The sequence below is a fragment of the Urocampus carinirostris genome, chromosome 9 (assembly GCF_059441175.1).
Source record: "Urocampus carinirostris isolate Australia breed hairy pipefish chromosome 9, RoL_Ucar_1.0, whole genome shotgun sequence".
Classification (NCBI taxonomy): domain Eukaryota; kingdom Metazoa; phylum Chordata; class Actinopteri; order Syngnathiformes; family Syngnathidae; genus Urocampus; species Urocampus carinirostris.
This window is the reverse complement of record NC_142357.1, coordinates 7,512,435-7,532,233: the sequence shown is the minus strand read 5'-3', so window position 1 is coordinate 7,532,233 and position 19,799 is coordinate 7,512,435. Positions and strand designations below refer to the sequence as shown.

Genomic DNA, 19,799 nt, shown 5'->3' with positions numbered 1-19,799 from the left:
CAACTTCGTTCTCCTTCGACTCGACTTCAAAATACCGCATGTAGGACACAACGTCAGGGGAACCTGTGTATTTTTACCTTCATGCACTGTAACTTTGACTTGAGTCGCTTCTTAACTAGTAATTTTGAGCCCTCATTTTTGTGCGCTGGCTTGATTTTCTTCTGTGCTGAGAATGTGCGAGCAGTGCGCAATTGCGCACGCGCGCAGCTTAAGGGAACACTGGGTACGACACTAACAAAGAGCATCAATATCAACATCCATCCATTATCTGGACCGCTTATCCTCAGCAGGGTCGCTAGGGTGCTGGAGCCCAGCTCAGCTGTATCCGGGCAGTGGGCAGGGGACACCCTGTACTGTTTTCCAGCCAGTCGCATGGCACTCAGAGGCGGACTACTCACTCGCTCATTCACATCTAGGGACAATTCGACCGGCCAATTAACCTGACATGCATGTTTTTGGAAAGTTGGAGGAAACCCATGCAAGCACGGGGAGAACATGCAAACCCCACACAGGAAGGTTTGATCTCATGACCTCAGAACTGTGCCGTGACTACGCTAACCACTGCGCCGCCGTGCTGCCCTCAATATCAACATAACAAATTAAATTAGTATTGACGAATATAGCCACATCTTACTGACCAAAAATCCCACGAGAAGACGTTTTGTGGCTGCATACAGTTTCAATATTTTGTTCACTGTTCATGACATCAAATATGTGGTCCAAAATGTGTTTTTTTTACATGATCACAGAAACAATGGAAGACAATCCGGAATTGGGTTATCTAGGAATGAAAATTGAAATGAAATGAAAATGAAAACATGTTGAAACAATTGTTTTGTTTGAGTTCATTACTTCCCAACAATACCAATACAAACTAAAACCAAAGCATTTATGGAGGACTTCTTAAGTTTTCTTTCAACACTCCCGCAACCCGCAAAAAGTATATTGCCTTTATGAATTTAATTTAATTTAGGTGTAACTGGAGAACTAACAAAGTTTATCCGATGTACTCAGAGAGCGGGATGATTCTTGGAGGGCGTTCTTCTACCTGAAAGCATTCGAGGCTCTTTTTTTTTTCCTCAGTCTGAGTCAATATTAATAAGGTTTGATCTTTATCTGATCTTTTCACCCCACCAAGGAGAATATAGATGAGATCAGTGCACTGTTTGAGCAGTTCAATACAGCTCAAGTTCAATAACACACATCAGGTAGTGAGAACATGATATGGCTGAATTGCTAATTTTCACCGAGGAAACTGAGATAGATCCAAAGGTTTTATTTAGGCAAATTATCTATGTAATAACTCACATTCCATGGAAATGGTTAGCAATTTTGTTTTAAAAAATGGGTAAGGACAGGTTTTGACCACCAGATGCAAATACAATTGTAGTCAAAGGTACTTTAACTTTGGAATAGAATACTGGTACAGTTTAAAATGTATTGAGTTGAAGTAAAAAGAAAGGCCTGACGATATGTTGAGTCACTTGTAAGGTTAGGCCTAAGCATAATTAACATAAAAGTAAAATACAGTCCCTGCACTATAATTATTAGTAAAATTAATTGATGAAATCAAAGTTAATACAGGCATGCGCACAGTTATGACAAATAGAGAAATTCTCTTCACGCCGGGTTTTAGGTGTTAAAAATAACTAAATAAAAAAAATACAAATAATTTGTAAACATTTTACATTATGAATGTGGCCAATAACCTGCAGCACATGAAAGTATTTTAAATATACATGTTATGACAACAGAGGGAAATATAAACACTTCAACATATAACAGGAATCAAACCTGGGACCTCTTGATTCCAAGACGACTGCTTCTCTTCCTTAGCCAATACTACTTAGAGTTTGCAGAAGAGGATTGACCAGGAAAAATAAAATCGGTGGAATTCTATCTATCTATCTATCTATCTATCTATCTATCTATCTATCTATCTATCTATCTATCTATCTATCTATCTATCTATCTATCTATCTATCTATCTATCTATCTATCTATCTATCTATCTATCTATCTATCTATCTATCTATCTATCTATCTATCTATCTATCTATCTATCTATCTATCTATCTATCTATCTATTGAGCTATTTGTGTGTCGGTTTGTCGGGATTTACTGAATAGGAAATAAAATAAGGCAGGCTGGTACATTTCCCACTTATTGGTTTGTTTATGAACACCTGGTCAGCAAAGCTGCGAAAGCAAAGTATAAACACAGCCCACTATTAGAGGATTTGCTGTCTTTGGGCTCTCAATCTGTCCTTGCATCTCTCTTTGTTCAGATCTAGAGTTCTGCAAGGGTGGTCTGATGAAGAGTCCGGACTATGAACAGCAACCACAGCATCAGCATCAAGAAGAGGAGGATGAGGAAACGTTATGCGCCGGACCCCCGGCCCACATCCGCGGCCGCGGTTATTCTTTGGGTGTAGGCTCGGACGTGGACACTGAGCCGGAAGTGGACCCCTCGCCCGGCCTGCAGCACATGTGGATGCGTGGTTTGAAGTCTGAGCAAAGCTCCTGCATGACGAGCCGCGCCAACTCCGCCCTGTCTCTTACAGACACCGAGCATGACAGGAAATCTGAGCCCGATAATGGTGAGTGATAAAACCTCTTTTCACACTCTTTAAGGAGATTGTCCATCAAAGCCAGAAAATATATCAAATTCAGCGTAGCGCAGTGCACATTTGATGGTGCATTACTCTACATGTAAGTACCGTGCAGGCACATTGTGAAAGCCAGTAACTTCTGCAATTTTCTCCGTAACTGAGTTTTTGATACACCTTCACATTTCAGATTTAATAAAATAGAAATCCATTTGGAAATAATATAAAAACATCCAATGCATTTTATGGTTCAAGTTACAGCCTTGATCAATTATAAAAATAAACCTTGGACTGAATAGTGCTACTGCTTGAATTTGTCTATCTTTGAAACTTTCTTTGATGAAACAATGAGTAATAAAAAATTGTGTGACTTTGAGTAGCTTTAGTTGGTAATCTTGCGTGTGCTTTGTAGCACTTGTTTTCGGTTGCATTACACAATACAGTGTCATCAACTTGTCAAATATTACAGTGTTTCTTTAAGGGATGATTATTATTATTATGTTTAATATTGTTAATCATTGAGTCAGGTTTATTTTTCTCTAACTGGTGGGTGACTGTCTGCAGCTTAGATTTATCTCACAGGGAGGGCTTTATCCAAAAAGATGCAAGACGTTGTGAGGTTAAGGTAAAGAAATGAGTCCAACTGGAAAAGAGCTTGGGATGAAGCCAGGGATCTGTCTTGCACTGGCAGACTTGGCTCCCTGCAGAAGGAGAGTTAGTTAGAGGTGCACGCAAACAAAGACAGAGCTCTCCAACCCCTCCCCAAGGGCAATGTCTGTTTATGTGCTGCAAAAAAGTGGAACGTAGTCACAGGTTGAGGATAGCATAAAGCAAAGAGTTGAAAACGAATAGGTGCACAGCCTCAGTGTACGTAAACACTAATGAAATCATGCGAATGAAATTGTATAACTAGAATGTGAATAAATAAAGAACGAGTGGTCGACAAAACAGGCAAAGAGGGAAATGACATCATTTTCCGGACTGTGAGGTGCACCTAAAATCCAAATTACCAGACTGTTTAATGTGCACCTTCGAAGTCGGTGCATCTTATCTATGGCTAGTAATATGACTGATAGGATTAGAAATGTATACATTATTCATATACGTATGTTCCGACTCAAGGTTTTACAGTATAATGCTGTATCTGTGCAATAAATGACCATGATCGCAATGCACTGTGTATGCAACAGGAATCAAACCCAGGTTGCGGTGGTGAGAGCGCTGACACTTAACTAGTAGACCACCAGTGATGAAGATGACATATGAAAGGGTATTATACTTTTTCTCATTATCACACTACTTTTACCCGGATTCCATAAAAGAATGTTAGACAATGGAAAATACTAAAATTTTGTCCTGAAAGACAGAAATTTAACCTGGATCCTGGAGGTGAGAGCGCTAATATCAAACTACTAGTCAGATTAAAGACAACATACAAAAAAGGCATTATATATTATCTCATGATCAGATTATTTTTACAGTGCCAGAATGGACGTGAAAAAAAGTCCCCTGAAAGATAAAAATAAACTCAAAGTCTAATTTATCATCAGATACACCAAAGAGTTGTTTCCCTTGTCTGTATTTTTTGCATTTATTTATATCATTCAGAAGAACTTTTGATTTTCTACATTCTCTAACATTTGTTTCTGGCACCCTGAGTAAAAAGAATGCCTATTCATGTCTACCTGCATCACTAGTGCTTTAAAAGTTTTGACGGTGTCACCGCCGCTACATGGGTTTGATTCTTATTGCATACACTATTTTGCGAAGTAAGTCTGTGCTGATTATTGACTGATCAATCCTTGCACTAATATATTCCATAAGAGTATAAAATGTCCAACAGTTATACATGAATAAATACTCTAGCTCTTTCTGTAGTATTAATTAATATGCCTTATAGTTCCATGTGCCATAAATATGAAAATTATATGGCAAAAGACTATTTTTGTGGGGTGTGCCTCATAATCCGGTGAGCCATATAGTGCACAAAGTGAGTTGAATTGGAGTGGAACGAGAGACAAAAATCATGCAGGTGATGTTTAGGGTGTACTTGTTTTTGTTTGGGACGCACCCAAGGGTGCACTTTAATGACAGCCTGATTGGAAATGGAGTCAGCTTAATGCGAAATCACACTGCGGAAGAGAAGAGAACGAGACGGAAGGAGTGGAAGTGCTCGCAGCATTACACGCTAATCAATGTGTGATGGCTGTGCGCATATGGACTCAAATCATTCACATTTAGATAGATAGATAGATAGATAGATACTTTGTTCATCCCCGAAGGGAAATTCACATTTCCAGCAGCATCCCTGAGCTGAGAACAATCGAGAACAATCGAAAATAACACGGGAGCTGCTGGAGTGGCTGCCATTCGTGACGGCGCCGGAAGAAAAGATTCAATTTGAATCATGTACAAACAAACAAACAATTGAATCATGTACAAACAAACAAACAAACAAAATATTCATGTTTCAATAAGTGGAGTGTTAATAAAATGGGGGGAAAATAATACTGATATAACCAGGTAAAACTAATTTTAAGTTACCTGTCCAAATGAATGTTGTGCCATCTCACCTTTCCCACTCTCTCTCCTCTCACCTTTCCCACTCTCTCTCCTGCAGTTGACTTGCTGCTGCTCGCTCCTGAAACTAATACTTACCTCTTTGTGTATTGTGCAGTCCCTTCTCTAGACAAGGTCTCACTCGGGTACAATGACAGTGAGCTTGGGGTTGAAATATGTTTTCGTAGTGGTCGCTGTATGTATGTATAAGAGTATTCATGTAGGTAGATTCTTATCAGTAAAGAGTTTTGTTAACCAGTCCATTTTTTTTGCTTTTGCAATGTCTTTGCCCAAGAATGGCCTATAATCAACGATTGATTAAAAACCCAATTAGATTTTTTTGCCTACCAGAGACTTAAATGATTAACTGAAAATGCTCCTTTACGAATTTTGTATGGTTGATTTATCATGAAAACATATACATCTCAGGCCAAGGGGATATATTGCTTTGTTTTCCGTTCAAAATTAATTAACCGTATATACTTTTTTAGTTCTCACCTAAAAAACAACTCGAACTTTGGTTGAGTGTTATACACATGGTTTTACTGTACAACTGTATTTATGTAATGACAGCTTAAAACGTCGCTGACCCCAACCGCTACGGGAATCGAACCTGGTCGCAGTGGAGAGAGTGTAGTCTTCTGGCCACTAGACCATTAGTGATATACACAGAGACACCTCACTACTTTGCGCTACAGTTATCACTGGTTAAGTGCTTCAAGATTTTCACCTTGCCTTGTGTTCTGCAATCTGATTGACTGATCTGGTTTCTATAGCCAACAAATATGTACCTCTCCACCCACTGAACCAACTCAGGCGCCACATGTAGGTCTTAGTGGCTACCTGACGCTTTTTCAAAACAGCTTCATTTCTGTAGGACAGAACCAGCTACATGAAAAATAGTTTGGATCTGGTCACTTGGAGTCTCCGTGATTCTTATATTTCCTTGTACTACAGCGAAATCTAGTAGTCAATTAATACACAATATCCCTTTAGATAATTGATGAAATGAAAAATGTTTCGAATTCCCTGCGCTATTTTCACTCCTCCATGATCAAAGGTAGAAATTATATTTCGATCAAATTGATCAGCCCTAAACATATCCAAATTTACAGAGAAAACTGCAATGTCACTTTACCTATTTTTTGGCTCCCAAGGGCCACCAAGGCCCTCCATCTTCATCTGGGGTCAAAACAAGCGTGCGGAAGAGATGCTCAAATAAGGGTGTAGGTGAGGGGAAAGGATTTAAATGTTCAAAGCAATTGGCTTAACTGCTGCAATGCACCGTGAATGCTGTTTTTCTCTGTGGATTGCATGTGTCACACCAAATACTAAATAACTGTTCAGCGACTTCCTGTGTTTCATTTAGCTTGCTCTTGAATCCCTATCACTTACTTGGCAACCTTTCTTTCTCTGCTCTCATTTATTCTCATCCACTTGCTGACCATCCTTCTGTGACACGTGGCCAGGTGTGTCCATGCGTGGAATCGTTTAATAGGAAATACATTATGAATGTCACACTTGTCTCCACAGCAACGTCAAATACTCTGCTCCTGCTCACGTGGATAATAAAAGTAAAAGCCGCTTGCTTAAAAAAAATAAATAAATAAATGAAAAGATCAAAATTATGGTGTAAAACGGGCAGGGTTCAAAAGGCTTATGTTGATGCTTGAACGAAAGTGCATTTTGAAATAGACATACCTGACACTCACTTTGATTACATTTTGTATTTTGTTTTTTTGAATGATTTAACTTTATCCATTTTTTAAGAATTAAAAGCAAACCATTTTATCATTGAAACTTAACGAGAAGGAGGAAATTGAAGAAGAGTCGTTTGTATCTACTTTGTCTTTCTATACCCCATTAGCACATTTTTGTAATACAAAAACATCATAAACAACAACACAAAAGGTATACAGACAAACCAAGACACACACACATACGTTTATACATACCATATTTTCCACACTATAATTCAACCAGATTTTAAGGTTCACCCCCTAAAATAGTATTTTGTCAGACATTTTTATACATAAGGTGCATCAGACCTCGAGGGCATGAAAATGGAGACTACAGTAAGAAGTACGGTATATATATATATATATATATATATATATATATATATATATATATATATATATATATATATATATATATATATATATATTTCGATTAATTTATACTTTTTGCAGTTTTTTGGCAACAAACACACCACATCAAATCACAAAATGAACAAATCACCTGAAAAGAAAAAAAAAGGATGACAGGTTGAAACCAAAGGCTTATAACAGACCATGCCTTGAATTAATCATATAAACGAATCATCATATCTAACATCAATCTAACAGTCATTTATTTGTTACTCCAGCTGTTTTTAAAGAAGTGACCATTCTCCGGAAAAAGAAAAGTGTTAGCGTGTATTATTTGTGTACAACAAGTGGCACAGTATGAGAGGCCCTTAAAGAAGTAGATCATACTTGCACATATACAATATATATGAGAGTATGACGTATATTTGGGAGTAAGTATGATTTACTTCTCAAACGGCCTTTCCGAAGGACTCTCGTACTACAGTGCTTTGCGGCATGAACATATCTCGAGTGATACAATTCAGACAAGTAAAATGTTTTATTGTGTCAGGCTATACTACACGCACATTTTCAATGTGCTAATACACCTGCTTTCTTTTGTTTCTTCTCTCTTGATTGTTCCACAAGCTGAGTCCATGTACACAAAAAGCATTCCTTCATACTAGTTCTGAATCTCTTTTCCTTTTAGGTTATACTTATTTTGTCTTTTATCAAATAATTTATTGATATTAACTGGCAAAAGTGTGATGGTTTCCTTTTTTTATTTTACACTAACTTGTAAAATACTATTCTTTACTAAATAATAACAATATTGCATTTTAAGAATATAATAATTGAGTTGGTGGGTATCTAAACGTCTTTATTGACACTCCTGAATTTGTATGACTTTTTGGGGGGCAACACAAACACTGACTGACTTTTACAGACAATTCCCCACACTTTGATGCAATAGGTCGTATTGGAAATATCAATTTATTATATGAAAGGTTGCATTATTCAGTGTTTTCTTTATTTTAATTGCAGTTGTATTGTTCTTGCGATTTTAACCTTTGTAGGCCGTATTAGTAGCTTCTATGTAAATGATAACAGACAAAAACCTTGTTTTGACCTCTCAAATCCATTAGTTATGTAAAAAATCTATTTAGTCCTTACCTCATTGTCGGTTTGTGTTATTGCTGCATCTGTTGTTGGGAAAAAGGAGAACCTTAGGGAAAAAAAAAATTCCAAATCCAATACATGTCTATATGGGTGTGCTTTTGTGTGTGTTTGGTGCATTGAATGTCCACGTATGACATCCTCCATTGAGGATGGCCACTGACAGTGCAAAGCATCAGTCAAGCCTGCAGGCAAACACGTGAAAATATCAACCACTCCATATTGACAACAAACGAGTGCAACATTAGACTTGAGGAGATTGGCAGTACAAACGATCAAATAAGGTTCAGATGGAGTTTATCACTGGTACTCTCAAATGTGCACGGCACACACATTGTTATGACCAGAGGAAAGCCTACCAGCCTTATTGTTGAGCCATGAGATTTGGGGTTGGATCGGGATTCGCTTTAGTCTCTAAAAAATTCAACTTCCATTCACGTCACAATAAAGTTCTAACTTTTTTTTCCCACAAAACAGTAATGCTTGTATGTTGAATATTTTTGAAGGACTTATATCAAGTGATGTTAAGCCCTTCACAATAAACTCATATCCGACTTTACTCTGATAAGCATGTTCTCGGCCACCGGAATGTCCAAATATCTGAGTCATCAGGATAAAACCTTTAGTAATTAAACATTTGAAGCGTTCCCTTAGAATCAACTAAAATATGTTTTCCAGATTCAGATAAAGTGGTCGCCTGAATTCCAACATTTGAATCTCACATCTTAAAAAAAATATGACAAAGTAGTGTACTTGTACGATCGCTAATTACTATTGGTTTAAAAAAAATGCTCAAAAAACAGTTGTAATCATTTTAAATAACAAGAATAACATGATTTTATCATTTTAAGTGTTCCCTTAGAACAGATGTGTATAAAATACAGCCCAAAGGCCATACGGTCCATTAGGCTTCTAAGTCCGGCCCGCCAACTGTTAAAAATATGATGATAATATGTATAAAATGGCTCCAAATAGACCACCACTAAAAAAGTGTGTTGATTAGGTCCCATTATTCCCCCCATTAAATAAATTATTATTATATATTCATTTTAAGTTATTTTATTAAAAAAAAAAAAAAACGTCTGCGTGTCCCTATTGCATTTAAAAATGTTCATTGTTATAGTTAAATTTAGGGCTTAAAACAACTTGAAATATTACTTTGCAAAACTTCTGAATGTTTTAAAACCATTAAATCAATTTGTCTTTTTTTAAAGATAATAAACAAATATAAAATGAGTGTTTATATATATATATATGAATGTATACATATATATATATATATATATATATATATATATATATATATATATATATATATATATATATATATATATATATATATATATACACATGTTTATATAATCATTTCAGCTATTCTGTGTCACAATTTTTATTTTTTTTTTGAATGGCCTACATTAAATGTTTTGCTTATGTATTGGACAGCTTTCAGTGTCGAAACTGTGTCGGCAGATACAAAACAATACAATAAAATATATTTTGCCCCGTGTCCTGGCCCCTTTGACAATTATTTTTAACCTACAACTTTTATTACACCAGAACTCAAACAAGTTGCCTACCCCTGCTTTAGAATAAACTGAGATACTTTTCCAGATTCAGATAGTGTGATAAAACAGGAACTTAGTATTCTTTTGGTCATTTAAATATCAAATCTTTAATATGACATCTGAAAATATGACTTATTATTGTACTACTCCTATGACAGATTACTATGTGCTTGTATGTTCTTTTTTAAATATCAATATTTTAAGTTGATTACTTTATCAAAGAAAATACATCTATACAACTTAATTGAATGTCCTGAATAACTAACAAATGCATTACAATAAGACCAGATGGAACAATAGAGCAATACATTTTCTCGGGGTCTGTCAGTCATGTGTAATATTCATGAGGAACAAAAAACAAACTTATTCCACACAAATATCCACATTAAACGATACTAAATTAAATAAGCCGGTATTATTCAGGAAACTTTAGAGGCCTGTGTTTTCTAATTTAGCAAAAGTAGGCTAAAGTTACTTCAAAGAAAAATAAAACGTTATGTTCCATCATTCACTCAACTGAAATACTTGCCTCATATGATTCAGTTGAAATACAATAAATTATAGTCCAAATATACATCAACCATTAACAACACCCTTTTTAACGAGAATTAACATTCAGTGAAACAAATACAAATTTACTAGTGTATAATGAAATATTGTTTCATGGGCCGTAGAAAATTTTACACTGGGTCGCATGTGGCCCATGAGCCTTGGCTTTGACATTGGGGATTTACAGAAATATATATTGTATTATTTGCATATATTATTGAAAATGAACATTTCCCATCAGCCTCTCAAGTTTTGCTGTGCTCTGCTTTTATCTACTTTCACTCATTGTAGGCTGCCAACTTCTAATAAACACACAACTACAGAATGCATCAAAAATATGAGCAAAACACAAAAAAAACATCTTGAAAAAAGAAAAACAGTAAATTACTCTCTACAAGGCAGATTGATGATTACTTCAACCTACCTGTATTCACCATGTGTTCTCACTGGGATGTTAAGAGAGTAAAGTAATGTGAGAGGTAAAATGTAATGGCAGTGGACAAAATACAGAGATGAATAACAGCATTAATTTGAAATGTGGGTTACAGCACTCTCAATAATGAAATGCTTATTAAGTGACCGCATTTTCATTTTCTGTTCCCTCAAGGCCAACGCCTATTTTTACAGGCTCGCCTTTATTCTCAGCTTTTCTGCTCCTACACCTTGGCGTGTTGTGTACTGTATCTTCTGGCGTTAACACACTGTTCCATTTCTGTGAGATTATAAAGTACCTGCAAATCCTGTCAAATTAAAGGATCTCTCAAATATCAAAGCAATTACCTCCGGATTGGCTTCCGTCTCCATTATTTTTCTTTTTAAAATTGACTTCTCCCTCATATTTGCTTGATCCTACCAAATTAATACACTTGATATATTTTAGCGTTCCACTTCAGACTAAGATTGCTGATAATGGCCACTGGAAAATGGGTTTTGAAATTGCCTCAACTATTTAGCATTCCCAGGTTGGCAATCACATCAAATGAAGGCTGAGGCTCACAAAATCATGGCTTATTTTGAAACATTTCAACTCATGATGTTTGTGTCAAAGTTATAAGAAATCAGGAAGTTTTTACACAATTATACAATACTCTCAATTATTGGAGTACTCTCAAATGACCCATATAAATACAATCATAAGATTTAACCGTCTCTCTTTTCTGAGTCTTCTAGTATAAAATGAAACAGCTGTTTTTTGTTGTGGCTATTTTATTGGGTGGCACTGCCAGAACGGAAAAAAAATCTAGCACATAAGCGGTTATACAACGAGATGCAACCTACGTTACTACATACCCTCTAGCCCCCCAATAAACGCACACATACTCAAAATAAAAAATTAAAGTGGTAGTGGCAGTCATAAAAAGAGAGCTCATGCAGGGATATTCATCCACAAGTTTGGACAAACGAACAAAAAAACCCAAATAACAAAAAAATCAACACCACAAAATATGTATACATCAACACACACCTGAGCATGTACTGGTAATACAACTAGGGATTTACAATAAATGCTTAAATATATATATATATATATATATATATATATATATATATATTTATTTATTTATTTATTTATTTATTTATTTATTATTATTATTATTATTTATTTATTTATTTTTTTTTTTAACTGCTTGCTAAACAGTAGCCTCCTGCTTATCGAAGGGGTTATGTTCCAATAAGAACACGAGGTAGGTGAAATCCGTGTAGATGACACCATTTTTTTTCACAATTATTAGACAAGTATACAGTAAGACCTCGGTTATCGCGGTTAATGGGGACCAAAACCACCAGCGATAAGTGAAAATCCACGAAGTAGCGGCGCACCTTTTTTTTTTTTAATTATTATTTTTAAGACCCGGTTAATGGGGAAAAAAACACCCGCAAAAAGTGAAAATCTGCGAAGTAGCGACGACCCTCCAAAAAAAAAAAGTTTTTTTTTTTTTTTTTAAATTATTATTTTTTTAATTATTATTATTTTTTTAATTATTATTTATTTAGACCCGGTTAATGGGGACCAAAACCACCCGCTAAACGTGAAAATCTGCAAAGAAACGACGCCCCTTCCAAAAAAAAAAAAAAAATAAATATATATCATCTCATCTCATTATCTGCACTGCTTATCCTCATTAGGGTGACTCCATCGCGCGGGCCCGGGAGTGACCTCCGCCGACGAACGAGATGAGCGAGTTTAGCCATACAGCCTGTTGCACATCGTGAATCCGTGGTGTAGTGAAACGGTGAAAGGTGAACTGCATTATAGGAAGTTGTTACTCTAATAAAGAAAAATGGATAGGCAAAATCCCATTATTTTTATGTGAGTGTATTTTTGTTTACAATTAAAATATGATTGAGCAGCTTCGATACACATACCTCCTAACAAGTAGCACTGGAAAGACTACGGTTTCACTTAATCAATTGATTAATACTTAATATTTAATCAATAATACTTATAATGAGCAACACAACACTGTCATATAGACATTGCAGAAAGTGCCTCTGATTATAAGTGTGTTCATTAACGTCAGTTCTAAATATTATACAGTGCTTCAATATTTGTTTTACATACTGTGGCTAATAACAATAAATCACTCATCAAGTGGCATTAGTAGCTATAATCGATAAAAAATAAATACACAAATGCTGATGCGTAGAGGGGAATCTACATTGGGTAAATGTTATAGAAATTATGTCCAGCTATTAGCCTCTTCTACCGAAAATACTGTAAGATTTGAGCTTAGATATTGTTCATTTATCATGTTTAGTTTTATTGCCCACATATTTACACGCAGATTTTTACTTCTTTAGACTGAATAACAGATTTTACCCGCATTTCCATGCCTGACTTATTGTCTGGCTGACAAATTTTGCCAGCGTCCGCAAAATCGGCAGGCATATACTGGACTGTCTCAGAAAATTAGAATATTGTGATAAAGTTCTTTATTTTCTGTAATGCAATTAAAAAAACAAAAATGTCATACATTCTGAATTCATTACACATCAACTGAACTATTTCAAGCCTTTTATTATTTGAATATTGCTGATTTTGGCTTACAGCTAAAAAAAACTCAAAAATCCTATCTCAAAATATTAGAATACTTCCTCAGACCAAGTAAAAAAATAATTTTATAACAGCAAAACTAAATCAAACATTTGAAAATGTCCATTGATGCACTCAGTACTTGGTTGGGAATCCTTTTGCACGGATTACTGCATCAATCCGGCGTGGCATGGAGGCAATCAGCCTGTGGCATTGCTGAGGTGTTATTGATGCCCAGGATGCTTCGATAGCGGCCTTCAGCTCATTTGCATTTGTAGGTCTGGTGTCTTTCATCTTCTTCTTAACTATACCCCACAAATTCTCGATGGGGTTCAGGTCAGGGGAATTAGCAGGCCAATCAAGGACAGTGATGCCATGGTCAGTGCACCAGTTACTGGTGGTTTTGGCACTGTGGGCAGGTGCCAGATCATGCTGGAAAATGAAATCCTCATCTCCATAGAGCTTTTCAGCAGATGGAAGCATGTAGTGCTCTAAAATCTCTTGGTACACAGTTGCATTTACTCTGGACTTGATGAAACACAGTGGACCAACACCAGCAGCTGACATGGCTCCCCAAACCATTGCTGACTGTGGGAACTTCACACTGGATTTCAAGCAACTTGGATTTTGCTCCTCTCCAGCCTTTCTCCAGACTCTGGCGCCTTGACTCCCAAATGAAATTCAAAACTTGCTTTCGTCTGAAAAGAGGACTTTGGACCACTCTGCAACTGTCCAGTGCTTCTTCTCCATAGCCCAAGTCAGACGCTTCTTCCGTTGTCTTGAGTTCAGAAGTGGCTTGACCATGGGAATACGGCTATTGTAGCCCATTTCCCGGACACGTCTGTGAACTGTGGCTTTTGATACCTGGACTCCAGCTTCAGCCCACTGTCTTTGAAGCTCCCCCAAATTCTGGAAGCGGCTCTTCGTCACAATTTTGTTAAGGCCGCGGTCATCTCTCTTGGTTGTGCAGCGTTTCCGGCCACATTTTTCCCTTCCAACAGACTTTTTGTGGATATGCTTTGAAACTGCACTCTGTGAACAGCCTGCTCTTTGAGAATTTTCCTTTTGTGTCTTACCCTCCTGATGGAGGGTATCAATGATGGTCCTCTGGACAGCAGTCTTCCCCATACTTGTGATTTAGTTTACTGAACCAAGCTGAGTGTTTTTAAGGTTTAGGAAACCCTCGCAAGGTGTTTCGAGTTAATTAGATGATTCAGGTGATTAGTTGAATAGCCTACTTGTATACTTTTTCATGATATTCTAATATTTTGAGATAGGATTTTTGAGTTTTCTTAAGCTGTAAGCCAAATTCAGCAATATTCAAATAATAAAAGGCTTGAAATAGTTCAGTTGATGTGTAATGAATCCAGAATGTATGACATTTTTGTTTTTTTAATTGCATTACAGAAAATAAAGAACTTTATCACAATATTCTAATTTTCTGAGACAGTCCAGTATATTTAGAGAATTCAAGTGTTTTCTAACATATAGCTCGGCCATGTTTATCTTAGCAAGACATGGCTTCTGAGGTTGAAATGTACTCAAATGTCATTAGAGGAAGTCGAAAGTTAGTTGTCTATTTAATAAACAGTCTAAATATGATGTCACTTCTTCGGTGTTGCTGTCAGCTTCTTGGCAGCCTCTCAGGCCCTTTTATCTTTTTATTTTTTTATTTTTTGTCTTCTCATCAAGTTTGGAGGGACAACCTGTTCTTGGTAAAGTTAAACTTTTGTCATATATTTGTCTCACTTGATGATCGCTGTTTTGCAAATAGTAATAGATTTATTCAATGCTTTTATCCTGAACAAAATATCGAGATTACTCCGATTACTCTAATGCACTGGAAGCTCTCTTTAAGTATTACTCTGCTTTTAGATCTGACTGCATAATTGTCAGTAAAAGCTACTATAACATTTAAACCTAATTCAGGTTTAAATGAATTAAATCAAGGTTCAACTACATTGAAAGTGTAGAAAACATGAGGTGCGCACAGCCACATAAATGCACGCACTCACATTTCCATAGTTTATGTATTTAGTTTTTACTTCCTCTCGGGAAGATTTTGTAGACATTTTGTAACCACTCTACACATATTAAATATAGATTTTTTGGGGGGTTGTTATTAAAAACAAAATCTCCTAACTCAACAATATATTTTTTAATGTGCCACAGTGGAAAAAAACAACATTAAATGACGAACTTTGTCTCAAATCCTGAACTCCATGAAGATGTAATTTTCTGTTGATATGGCTTCTTTTTGTCCTAGTATCTTGATACAAAAAGGAATTGAATGGTGTCAAAAATTGAAGTACGAGATAGATGTGCTGCAAACTAGTAGTTTTAAAACCCATTCACTGCCGTTGACAGCTCGACACATTGTGAATAATGTTACACTGGGCGGACAGTGGATTTGATTTAAGTGAATGAGAAGAGTTGTGTTTGTAAAACTGGTGTCAGCAATAAAATTCACACCTTTGGCAAACTCAGTCATAATTAAATTGAGTTTTTTTTAGTTGTTTTGGTTTCTTTTGTTTTTTTGGTCCCATTATTTATGGGCAAGATCTGCTTCTTTGCACTCTCCATGAAAATAATGTTGTAGTAAATTTGTTTTCTGGCTCACACGCAGATTATTTGAAGGAAATGAACAATCATCAATTAATTACTCTTGGATGTTTTTACCCATTGTACCCATAGATGTAGTGGACATGTGGTCATATTATCTTTAATTTTAGTTCTGTTTATGCATTAGGTATAAGGATGGTGAGCACACCTAGCACTCAGACAGCAAATACATGTTCGATGAATGTTTATTATTCTACTAGGGACTATTCATACGATATATTTTCAAGGCTGATAAATGGTAACATAAAGTCTGAGCTGCCAAACACCCTTTTAGAAGCAAAAAGTCTGTCCTGCACTATGTGGGTATACGGCAGGGGAGTGCAGTTGATGTTGATGGAGGAGTGCTTGTGGAGAGTGTGGATTGATGGCTAGTGGTGACCAATTTCCTGTTACTTATGCCTGAATAAACTATGCCCAGGATTTATATAGAATATAGATAGATAGATAGATAGATAGATAGATAGATAGATAGATAGATAGATAGATAGACAAATCCTCTCGTTCATTTTGTTATAGTTTATTATGTTTTGGGAGGGCCAATGTGCATCTTGAAGATCTGTGAATCAAGGGGTGATGTTCATCTAAGAATTTGAGGGACATAAATCAAGCAGTTTGTGAGATCCTGCCTAAAGCGTGCGATAAAATGTTTGTATTCCAGGCAGAAAAAGCAAAATGTCAACTAAAATGTGTTAAAAAAAATTAAACAGGATAGAATGCATTGTTAACAATCTATAAATACATTAAAAAAAATCTGACAATTCAATAAAATTACCTATTTTTCTCCATAAAATATTGTATAAACTTTCCAACTTCAGCGGCTTTTAATTAGCAGTTACTAAGTCATGAACATAAACAGGAGCAATATAATTAGTGCTGTTTTTTGCCAGAATTATAAATATGAACATATTTTGTCAGTCCAATATGCAAAAGTACAAGTCACCCCCAAAAAATAAATCTTTTCAGTAGTTGTTTTGTTGCCATATGTCAACTCTTCTAAATTGTTTTTCCTAAATAAAACATTTGTGGCTATTTTTCCAATAAATTGCGGAAGGTTGGATGTGTTTTTGAGTAGATTTTGGCTATAGAGTCTTAACATATTGACCATATGTCATGTTACACAAACTCTTTGTAGTCACTCCCCCATAAAATAACTATGTGTCAGAATTATCCTCATGTTTCTATACTGAGAGCTCTACATAACCTTCTTCTCAGTCTAATTTTATCTGAGACGCTTTACCAATTAATACTTGTATTACTTAGTACTCAGATGACATGCTACTACTTAGAAAAAAAGGGCAAATAGAGATGCGGAATACTCCATCTGTCAGTTGGGAATCTGACTCCCAATTTCACTTCTTTGTAGTAGAGTTCTGAGAATTATTTCGACAACCAATTCTAATTAGACAGTGAGGGAATTACAAATATTTCATATAAGCACTCTTATCCGGAAATGTCAGAAACGTCTCGTTAAGCAATGTGAATGAGAATGATTTTCTTGTGTTTCTTCTTCTGCCTCTACTGCTCAGCTAATAACCTTCTCAAGCTGTGAATACTCCAAGATAAAGGTATCGGTAGATGTGCCAGTCAAACCAAATAACATTCCGTACAAAAATGCTTTCATACCTTACATCATATCCTATCCTATGTCTTCGAACTTCCTTTGGCGTGATCATGTGCATCTGTGCCTGAGTGAGTGGCAGTCTAAGTGGCAACAGCAGACCAATGGCCACATGCACAAACTCCTTTTTTGCCTTCTTGAGACCCTGTGGGGGTTGCGGTAATGGATTTGTCTATTAGCTCGTAAAGAACATTGCTCAGTGCCATATCGATCATCTAAGCTGTAACGTTTAGGGTCTTTAAGTTGTAGAGTTGATCTAGTGGTACACAGACTCCCCTGGCTATTTTACTCGAGTAAGAGATGATCAACTTAACCCCTGTGCCATGCTTGGCCGGAGGAAACACTATAAACTCGTCCATTGGAGCCAGAAACCATTTTTATTGAACCTGCAGATCGGGTGTCCAGGAGAAGCCACAATGCTTCTGTGAACTAGCTCCAATAGCAGAGCGTTGACAAACTGCTTCTTTAACCCAACATGGTTCAAACCTGGGACTGGCTTTAGACCTACCTTCAAAAATGAGGTATTTCCATAGAAAAAAATAATATATTGTCAACGCCAATTCAATCGTTTTTATCTTAGCCCAGAATCACTTACAAACAAAAATCTTGAAGCCAATACATATTAAAAAATAGCTAACAGAAGGAAATCCCATAAAATACAATAAACAATGTGAGTATAATACAATGATCAACATAGTTTTAGAATGCATTGTTATATATTTCCATCAAATTATTTTAGTTTTGTTTTTTATCATGAAGTAGAGATTTAATAAAACATATACAATTTGATTCCGTGCCCAACTTCAGTATACTTCGGGCTGCAGTTCGACTCTTCGCAGACATATAAGATCTCTGGAGTTTGTTGCTGTCTCAGTGTCAGTCCTGGTATCAAACTGAGGTGCACCCTGAATTTTTCAGGAACAATGTGGGCAAATGATACAAGTTTGAAAGGTAAGGTGTTTTACCTTCAGCCCTGAAACTTGGTCATGCCATTTTAACTTCTGTTAATCTCGGTTGTATGAAAACATCCCGTATATCTTGACAAGAAATTCAAAGGGCGACATTTATATTTTATTTAACAAAGGTTATGACACCATCCATTACCTGTACCGCTTATCCTCAGTAGGGTCGCGGGGGTGCTGGAGCCCAGCCCAGCCATCTCCAAGCATGGACAGGGGACACCCTGAACTGGTTGCCAGCCAGTCGCAGGGCACACAGGGACAGACAATTCGCTCGCTCATTCCATCCTAGGGACATTTTGGACCGGCCAATTAACCTGACATGCATGTTTTTGGAATGTGGGAGGAAACCGGAGTGCCCGGAGGAAACCCACGCAAGCTCGGGGAGAACCTGCAAACTACGCACAGGAAGATTGGTAGCTGGATTTGAACCCATGACCTCAGAACTGTGCCGCACATACGCAAACCACCGCGCCGCCGTCCTGCCCCATTTATGACACCATAATGTGTTAATCCCGATAAAACTAATTGGCTAAAATACCTGGAAAAATAAAAGAAGCAAATGAAACAGATGCACCCCTGACCTAAATAACAGAAACTTGTCACAGCATTCCTGGCGCCAGTGGGTTATTATAGTGTTGTTGTTTTTTCTCTGCATCGCACATTACCTTCACCTCAAAGATCTCAATGCACACGACCCGTGAAAAATGTTTAAAAATATCATACTTGTCTTCAGTGTTAACTTTCAAAGACAGACTTTGCTTAAAGCAACACAATATGAATTTGAATCATTATTTGTGGTGGCTGTTGACATTTTGGTGCTCACAGTGTTTTTGATTTTCTAGATTATCTTTTTTCTTTATTCCTTTAGTATGTTTACTGGAGCAACAATGTCTGACAGTGGAATAATTATTTTGTTTATTAATAGCTGTCCTTTTTTAAACTCAGGGACAGTGTGTATTATTTAGCGTCAACAAAACATATTGATTTCATCAATAAGGAAAAGTATGTGAATATCATACAAACTGTATTTTAACAAC

The 19,799-nt window shown here is 36.4% G+C and overlaps 1 protein-coding gene across 1 annotated transcript in view; it reads left to right on the top strand.

Annotated features, from left to right (window-relative positions):
* tenm1 (teneurin transmembrane protein 1) overlaps positions 1-19,799 on the top strand; it is a 381,706-nt gene that overhangs the window by 56,089 nt on the left and 305,818 nt on the right. The window contains exon 3 of the mRNA XM_088344425.1: positions 2,288-2,599. Within this exon, the coding sequence (XP_088200551.1) occupies positions 2,288-2,599 (312 nt within the window). The remainder of the gene's footprint in view (positions 1-2,287; positions 2,600-19,799) is intronic.